Source organism: Rhipicephalus sanguineus, chromosome 6 (assembly GCF_013339695.2).
Source record: "Rhipicephalus sanguineus isolate Rsan-2018 chromosome 6, BIME_Rsan_1.4, whole genome shotgun sequence".
In the NCBI taxonomy this organism is placed as follows: domain Eukaryota; kingdom Metazoa; phylum Arthropoda; class Arachnida; order Ixodida; family Ixodidae; genus Rhipicephalus; species Rhipicephalus sanguineus.
Window position 1 is genome coordinate 104716909 of NC_051181.1, and position 9676 is coordinate 104726584.

Here is a 9676-nt window from a genome sequence, read left to right on the forward strand (position 1 = left end):
TCAGTTACCTTTCTGCAATGCACACAGGCATGCGCCATGCAAACGAATTTCGGATTCATGTGGGCGGAGGGGTTCCTTGAAAGGTTTTTTATATCACCATGAACGGCCGGGCCCTGTTGTCTTGTCTTGTGCTTTTTCTTTCTCTCGCAACTTGTCTTTACAGAACAATTAAAAACAACGACAGGGAATACGACCAGATGACAAGCGCTTAGAGCTTGTGATATTATATGAAAAAAAAAAAAAACTAACCATACACATTTGCTGGCAACTGAACACGCGTGCATTAAAGCAAGAAAAATATTACACGTCGCATCATTTATTTATTTATTTATTTATTTATTTATTTATTTATTTATTTATTTATTTATAACTACTGCAACACTCACAGAGGGTGTTAGCCGAGTGGACTTATATTTGTTGGTGTTTACAAATTGGGAAACACTACAAGATACAGGGAAGTGAAGCGTACATGCACCTCGACAGTGCAACATAGTGGTTGACCGGAATAGAGCGCATGAGCATATAGTAAACTTAGCACCATGTTCATGAAAAACCACTGCTGGAGATGTGCGACAAAAAAGGTTTAATGATGGCTGTATGATAACTTTGTTATTGAGCTTATTTGAAATAAGCAAGTACTTATGTGATTACGCCTAAAGAAAACCGAACGTTTACCTGTGTAACCGTTGATAAACGATAATTTCTTATCATATGTATGGATCATCATGTGAAGATGGCTTAGGCCTGCAACCAGAACTTATTTTCTTAACAATAAAGGCATCGCCTATTATGTGCATGACCAGTGAGGACAGGCTGCTTGTCTACAATCCACGGCTGCCTCAGTTAGCATCTTGCTAATGGTACAGCTTGCGTAATCTCAATAAAGCTAGCGGCTTCGTTATGAACTTGAAACAGTGTGCTTGATTTTGCTGGTTGGTGTATAGTAGATAAAGAATAAAACTTCAGTGCAGTAAATTTGATATCTAGGGGGTACTAGTGTGACAGCCTCTTTATAATGTGCTCGAGCTGATTACCGTTGTTGTATGGCCTTTATCACATGTATGTGCTTTTCTGCTCACGTTTCCTCCTATATTGAATTTGTTTTGCTATAAACATTGGTTGTTAGTTCAGTGCCGTGTCCGCGGTTTCATCTCGTCCCGTCTTAAGCACTGTTTTATTTTTCATGGGCAGCGTTATCATTATAATTCTTGAGCCTTAACGTCCCAAAAGCACGATACGATTATGAGGGCTCCGGAAATTTCGACAAGCTGGGGTTCTTTAACGCGCACCTAAATCAAAGTACACGGGCCTAAAGCATTTCCGCCTCCATCGGAAATACGGCCGCCACGGCCGGGATTAGATCCCGCGACCTTCCGTTCAGCTGTCGAGCACCATAACGACTAGACCACCGCAGCGGGTCGGCAACGTGATACGTTTGCTCACTTCTGTTAACTCTGTGATTCTCATGCCGGAGCGGAGAAGGCATTTTTTTTCATGGTCATGGAGTCTGATCTGACGCATCCGACCCGCCTTCACCCCCCTCTACTAGTCATATAAGGGCGGCGCAAAGTATGCCATAGCTTTCCACAGTCTGACTTCTCCCGTAAACGTTTAAAGTGCAAGGCTAAGGTGACGCAGGTTTTTGACGACCGCGGACCCGTCATGTTGCATTCATTCAAGATCTGTTAGCTTAATTAGCAGGGACAGTTGGGCGAGTTGGTTGAAGTTCATCTTCAAAAGGCGCGAAAAAAAACTACAACAGGCAGGTAGGAAGGTCGTCCTGTCTCCTTCCTACCTGTCTGTTGTGGTTTTTTTCGCGCCTTTTAAAGATGATCTGTTAGCTTCCAACCTATAGACCGGGAATGTCGGGAACCAAACATAGGCCGTTCTGAGCAGCACGCAATGGCTTCATATTCGTTTTTGCATCAATTGCGAAGCACACCCTCATTATCATGAACTAGAAAGGAACTGTCATCCTTGATGCCTCCACGTATACGCATGCCTGAGTGTCTGTAATCACATTTAAGAATTTTCTATCCGACTTCGAAAACTAACAGGGTCCCTTATGCACTTCCCAAAGACGTCTAGAAGGCGAAAGTCGTATTCTCCTTCTTTTTTTTTTCAGTCGATGTATTGTTCCTCCCCCGCCCCCATCCAAAAGCTTTCTGGACCTAACGTGGTTTTTGCGCTGCCTCCAGGATCGGAGGCATTGCAAGCGTTCTACACCTCACCTGGTGGCACGGCCTCCGTGATCGGTGGGCCAATTACGCAGGCAGTGCAAAGCGACGATGTCATGTAAAGACGTCATCATGTGATGGCACGTTATGTGGCGCCATCATGATGTCATAGTGACATCATGATGACCTCACAAATTTTGGCGCTCTCTGACGCCATGATGATGTCCTACAGTGACGTCATCCGCCGACGCCGAAGGTAAATTTTCGCGTTTGATAAGGCACCTAAGTCTTTCGCCTCTATAAAGCATTGTTGAAAGTTCGCGCTTGTGCGTGTGTTCCTGCCTGTGCCATCCTGTCATAAAACCTCTGCGCTTACACTGAATAGGAAATTTTGCAAGTTTTTTCCCACACATTGAGGGCATGGATGTGGTCGTCCGGGTCGATTGTAAGTCCAGCGCATTTCTTGTGCTTGCCGCTTGCGAGGTGGTGGGCAATTTCTAATTTTCTCCATTTGCTATCAGCTTTGCACGAATTGCCATACAAATACAGTGGCCCTTTCTTACTGGCTGATAGCATCCTGTGCACTTTTAATCAGCTTGATTCCCATGAGACCAAATATTTTTGCCACTACTTTCGCTCTGAAACTCTGAAAGCACAGGAACAGTCGTTTCGTATTTTCGGTCGCGCCGTTTTCATAATAATGAATCCCTACCAACTCGCCGAATTGTCAGTGCTACTTTAGCTCTCTTTTTATAAAAGTCATGGTCCAGAAGTTATTTGACATGGAGCAAGTTTGGGAGGTGAAGGCACGTGGCGAGAGTGAACCAGGAATGTTTTCCTGTGCACCAGAATACAAAATTGCTATTTGCTCGCCGGAGCAGCAATCACTTAGTACGCTCACGATGATACGCGCGTCCATGCTTAAGACTCCTGGCGACGAAGTTTCACTTCCTCTTCACAGGATGGCGCGCACTTACTATGGGGACTACAGTTACCGTATTGCTGAGCTCGTTGCGAATGCTCGTGCTGAAAGGCAAATATACCCACACACGTACCCCACTCTCCCCTTACTACCAGGAAATAGCACCTCTGGCGCCGTCTACAAACGCGAACCTTACCCACCGCCTTCCTCCTCTCCCATTACCGATCCATCCCACCTTCCTGTCCTCTGTGCAATGCACCGAGGGCAAACCTAACCCACATTCTCCTGGCCTGTCCGTCTTCTCATCCTGCCGGGGGGTCGGTGCCACTTAAAACCTTGGAGGACTGGGAGACCTCGCTACGCTTCACGGACCCGGCAAGGCAGAAGATCGCCGCCTGCCGGGCTGTCAATGTCATGGACTTATTAGACATGAACGTCTGAGTGTGGTGGGGTCGCGCGGGGACTCAGGGGGCCTGGGTGTCCTGAATTTTCTTGCAATAAAGTGTTGTCGACTCGGCTCTATTTGACAGAACAGACTTTTGCGATTCCTTCAGCTCCGAGCTAATTTACTGCAGCAGCACCATTTCCCACCTGCCTGTTTTGAAATACGTGTTGTATATATATATATATATATATATATATATATATATATATATATATATATATTGCCACGTGGTTTTTTCACGTACAAACGTGAAGGAACGACGAGGAACGTCGAGGGTCCAAAATCCAAGCAAGCGCAAGCTCGGGTCGCGTGGCTACCACTAACGCTGTGGCTTAGCAGGCACTTTTAGCTGGGCATTCACGATCCGCTCCCGTCAGACCGTCGAATGCACACGAACGCGTAGAAGGATCTGTAGTGCGCGTGACTCAATTAATACACAAACACGTTGAAAGAACTGTAGTGCGCGTGCGTAGAACGATCGTGTGACCGGTGGAACGTAGAACGCATCTCTCGTTCCGCTCGTGAGGCCAATTGACCGGAGCGTGAAGGTGCGTCCACTTGGTGTCGCCGTTGTTTTGCAGCCAAGCTCACCGCGTCTCGGCAAGACGCGCTCGTTGAAAACACGAAATACATGCAGTACCTTGCACTGTCTCCAGACGCTACATCTGGGAAGGGCTGAGCGTTAGCGACGCTCAGCTAAAAGAGCCTGCTGTCTTGGCTGCTTCGTCGTCGTCTGTATTGTTCACTACATTTGCCCCCGGTGAATAGCGTAGCCATCCTGGCGACCTAAGGCGTTGTGAGTATGGCGGGATCATAATAGGGCTTGAGGCGACTCACGTGGACGATTTCCCTTCCACGACGACGTAAGTCTTCGGACGGTGTCAAAGGCTCAACCTCATAATTGACTGGGGACGTACGAGTGAGAATACGGTAGGGCCCTTGATATCGGGCCAGTAATTTCGACGAAAGGCCAGGAGTGTTCGGTGGGATCCAAAGCCAAACCAGGGCACCTGTCGTGAAAGTAGGGAGAGGTCGGTCGGTGTCGTGCCTTAGCTTCTGACGGCCTTGGTCCTCGGTTCTCAGCGAACGGGCCAATCGTCGGCAATCTTCGGCGTACCTGGCAACATCAGAATTGGCAGTGTACTCAGATGAGTCAAGCGTGTAGGGAAGCATGGTGTCAAGCGTGCATGACGGAGCGTGCATGACGGACCTCCACCAAATGTCACGTGGTTTATTCACGTACAAAGGTGAAGGAACGACGAGGGTCCAAAATCCAAGCAAGCGCAAGCTCGGGTCGCGTGGCTACCACTAACGCTGTGGCTTGCTGTCTTGGCTGCTTCGTCGTCGTCTGTATATATATATATATATATATATATATATATATTTATTTATTTATTTATTTATTTATTTATTTATTTATTGATGGATAGGCGAATTAGTAGTAAACGTTTGGCGAAGCTTGCACTATGTCGTGCAAGGATTGAAACAGCGAAACTGGATGATTCTGAAGTCTAATCTGGTTGCTTCTAGGTTATTGCTAGGTTTTAGCCATGGAGGAAGGAAAAACTAAGGAGAGGCCCTGACGTCACATTCGTGAAACGCCCGCATTGCCTCCTAGCGAAGCAGCAGCGAAACATTTCGGGATTTCCGTCGCGCCGTTTGCAAGCGCATGCGCGCATCGAGCGAATCGCGAAACTTTTGCAGCCGTTTCTTTTTGTTTGTTTTTCGCCGTGCAAGCGGCGTAGTCGATTCACGCGTGCTGCTCCTTCTGTGTGTTTGTTAGGAAAACTACGCCATGCCCAGCTTGCGTATACCCTGTGCAAATCGCGTGCACTGCGGACAGTACCGGGTGTCACTTTTTATGTGTACGTATACATAACTTGCAAGTGACGTCAGTTCCTGTCTTCCGTCCGCCATCACCGAGCACATACGTCTCAGTGACCGCGCTGTGTTTACGTTCGTGCACGGATCGATCGGCGTAGTGCGCGTGTGTGGGTCGTTTGCCTTGCGCTTATGACAAACGAGAATCGATCAGGACATTATGCAGCCTGCAGTGTCGTCAGTGGTGTCGCACGTAATGGTTGAAACAACTTCGGACGAGTCACCTACAGCGGCGCTCTCAGCCGCCTGCATTTTGCGTCGCTCCAACTGCACAGATTTCGTCGCTGATTGCTGCATAAAACCATGGCCCAATAACATGCTTCGCGCCCAGTCGGGGTTCGTTTCACCGAAGAGCTAAGAGATCCCTCCCGAAAACCAAGGTGTGATAGCTGTGTTCAATTCGGTGCTTCACGTTTTGACAAAAATTGACCTCGCGCATAACTCCGTGGTGATACACTCGGCGAAAAGGTGAGGAGATTCCGAAGCATAACTTGCCTGTTATGAAGTGACACCCGCACACATAAGCGTTGTGCAACGTCTGAGGTCATTCCTGTTTACGCGCGCATAAGTCATGTGCTCCACTTCTCGGACAGCTCTTTTCGTGCGGTCGCACGGGTTTGTGATCACGTTTGGCAAACAGTACGTCCCCGTTACTGGTCCTTTTTTTATTATTGATTTACACTTCTCGTGCAGCAGCCAAATATCGCACAAATCGCCGCTGCGATGTGCAGCGTTGACGGAAATTACGAGGACCACACAGCTTGAGTCGGTGTCGTCTGCTGCCATGTGCTCGGTAATGGCGGCGCATGTCGCAAAATCGTATCCCAGAGTTCCGCGGTGTGACGCAGTTGCAAGTTATGTATACGTTCGCTTCATTACTGATCACTAAGGCGCATGGTATTTGCATGCGGAGCTCTCGGATGTGCGCTCTGTTCCTTCCTCGTTGTGTCAACTCGGAACACACGTGAAATTTTGTTTTTGGCGTCTGACGCCCCGTCATACCGTGCGCTGAAGGCATCGTACGTTTTAGAGGCTGTGTCGTTCAAACGAAAGGGCAATAAACTTTTGTTGTTGTTATCGAACTACGTGATGTATGTATTGTGCAGTGTGCGCTCGCTGCGTGCTTGTGTTGTGTGCGCACTGGAATTACAAACATTACGTGCACGATCGCGTATAGAATACAGCGGTGTCTTCTTTTCGACGTGAAGTTACGTCAACTATAGGTTGGCTTTGCGCCGAATAGCTACTGCGCTCACTCCATATACACGAGCAAAGAACTGCTAATGGGGCAATGGATCTGGAAATCGGGCTACAAGAACGGAAAAGAAAGGCCTAACGCCCAGCAGAACGCGTAAGTCACTGCTAGGTGAGTTCGAATGCGATGAGGCAGGGGCTGAATGTTTTTGATTATGGCATGTACCGGTACTTTCTGTACTGTTGCACAAAAACGCTCCACGAAGAATTTCAGCACGTAGCGCTCGGGCCTGTCACGCACGAACAGCCTGGTAAACGTCTGCTTGCAACCTTTTACTGCGTGCGAACCGCACAATACGCACTAAGTTTATGCCAAGACTACAGATCCGAGCAGAAGCGAACCACCGCGGAGAGCACGCTGCGGGGCGTCTGCTGTTTTGTTTGCCCCATAAATCTGACGTCCCTTCCGCCACACTTTTCGCAATGCAATAGGATACGATAGGGCCTCTCCTTAGTTTTTCCTTCCTCCATGGCTTTAGCTAGGTTAGTCAGGACACACGACACGGATTTCCAAACTCAAGAACCCAGAATTCGCACCTCTCATAATTCTACAGGCACGTCGTCGTTGGCGTAGGGCTTCCATAGCTTCGGGTTCTTCTCGCAGCCGCCGCGGCCCTTCCCGATCCCTAGTCTGGCAGCTTCGCCCTAGTCGTGCCGAGTCTTTCTAACTCGTTATAGCAGCAAGATTGCAAGTTGGGCCAGTTGGTTTATCTCTTTATTCCCATTATTTCTCTCTATCCTTCTTTCTCTCTTTCTTTCTCTAGCTATCTCTCTCTCTCTCGTAGTGAACCAGTTGTGAGTAGTGGGATTTCCTCCTCCTCACGCTAACTTCGCTTTCCCACCCCCTTGCTGCACTATTCTATACAAGGATATGCTATGCAGCCTGTGCTGTTCTGGTGTGGCTGGACAGCCGAGTGGTTAGGTCGCTCGCCTTCAGGTCAAGGGTACGCCGGTTCGAATCCTGCCTCGTGAAGCATATTGTTTCGCCAATATTTTCTCTTTCTCTGTATCTTTCTTTCTGTCTTCCTGTTTGTTTCTCTTTTCCTTTTTTTTCTCTTTCTCTCTCCCTCTGTACTCGTTCTCAGGGTTATTATTACAGCGGTGAGTAGTGGGATCTGCCCAATTTATGTGGCACGTACCCGTTCATGATGATGATAGTTTTCTGATAGGCCGCATATTACCGCTATCTTAACAGCCTCGCTGTTAAAAACGAGAAAGCAAGATTGTTGTAAAGGAAAACAATGCTTAAATGGATAATTGAGTCAAGAAATGCAACGCTTACCCAAATTCATAAGTACCCATGGACTCCACCGACTGGCGCCTTCACTTCGTGCCCACTCTGGTACTTGAATTCGAAGGAATCAGTCACCGAAGATTCATTTCACACATCAAACAACACTGATGCCTGTTCTCAGGAAGCATATATTTATTGTCTATTTTCCTTTTCTTCAATCAATTAGGTGCTAAACAATAGGAAACGATGGACTTTCAGCTACGCCACACATGTTTTTGCCTCGAATTAGCCTGAAGTAACCATGGTCTCCCCATTTGTGGCCCCAGCTGCAAGAAGAAAAAAAAAACATGTTTTTTTTTTCGTGCACAGAAGTGATTTCTACAAGAACAGTGCTAAGGACGCTAACAACAGCCGCATAAGCCACATAAACAGGTTGTCGGAAGGCCATAGACGTATAATGAAAGAATGACGAGGTTCTGTATTCGCTTTTTCGTAAGAACAGTGGTGCAATATCCTTTGTTTTTTTGGTAATTGCATATATGGTCTTCGACGAGCTGAAAGGAAAAGAGTTATTCCGCTAAAAATGAGAACATCTAGCCTGTCCGTCAAGCAGCGACGCGTAACCGAAGGAAACCATGAATGTTCAGGTGGGATGATTTTGCTGAAATCCTTGCTCGCTCTACTCGGGAAGCCTGCTTCACCACGAGCCGCCACGGTAATTTAGTATGTCCGAAATTCCCCGTGGTGCATTTTAGGTGGCAAGACTAGCGGCTTTAGCTCTACTGTATATCGGTCCGGCATTTTACTCTTTAAGAAATCGGTTCATGCTTATATTATGTGAGAATCATCGTAATATAATTGACAGCGCAACGGGTTAAACACGGACAGAAAGAAGAAATGGACACAGCGCTGCGTCCGTTTCTTCTTTCTGTCCGTGTTTAACCCATGGCGCTGTCAATTATATTGCGATGAACATCCACCAACTAGCCCAACTCGCGATTCTGCTTTATTATTTGAGAAGTCTGTGTTACCTGTACATTGTTTCCAATGACGGGCGGATCGGCCCGTCATTGAGCTGTCTGTGAAATCGGCCCACGCTCACTTGACATGGAAAGCGGCTTTACTTCTGCCGTGGGTGTGTGTCCGATATTTTACTATAACCGAATTCCGCCAAAGATTAATTTAAATGGCAAGCCTGCGTTACCCCTCAAGCGGGACGCCCCGGTATTTCACTGTCTCAGATATAAAAACATTGTCATCTTAGAAGGCAAGCGTGCTTTAGCCGGTCCCTGGTTCAGCCTGGTGTTTCACTAACACCGGAATCGGCTTACGCCTACCCAAAATGTAAAGTCTGCTTTTCATGTTCAGTGGTTCGGCCGGGTATTTCATTAACGTTTTTTTAGTCTGTTCGGTATTCCGCGGCCGGATAGCGTGTGCCATAGCTGCCGCCACGTCAAGTGGCGCCAGCTATAGAGGATAAAATGCAACTAATAAACGCGCAATCTATGTCCTCCAAGATTCCGGAAACGCCCCCACCGCCACTCGCTAAGCCTACAGCATCGATTATTTGAGTATGGCTCTCGGAGACGATGCAGAATCGACACGAATACTTTGCTATCGAAACTTAAGGACATGAATCTAAAGCAAATAAAAGCACCAGTTCGGAGCTAACCAGCTACAGAGCGCACGACGGCTGCTTGATACACTGGAAGTGTACGGCAACCGCTTTCGGCGGCGCAGCCATGTTTTTCGGGCGCGCACAT

At 47.6% G+C, this 9676-nt stretch overlaps 2 protein-coding genes across 2 annotated transcripts in view; one reads left to right on the forward strand and one right to left on the reverse strand.

Moving 5' to 3' along the window:
* Nucleotides 1–9676, forward strand: part of LOC119396080 (procathepsin L) — a 222449-nt gene that overhangs the window by 169182 nt on the left and 43591 nt on the right. The window lies entirely within an intron of this gene.
* Nucleotides 8143–9676, reverse strand: part of LOC125758872 (procathepsin L-like) — a 27708-nt gene continuing 26174 nt past the window's right edge. Inside the window, exons 6-7 of the mRNA XM_049416571.1 lie at nucleotides 9118–9145; nucleotides 8143–8239 (exon numbers count right to left, since the gene is read on the reverse strand). Coding sequence (XP_049272528.1) covers nucleotides 8143–8239; nucleotides 9118–9145 — 125 coding nt within the window. The remainder of the gene's footprint in view (nucleotides 8240–9117; nucleotides 9146–9676) is intronic.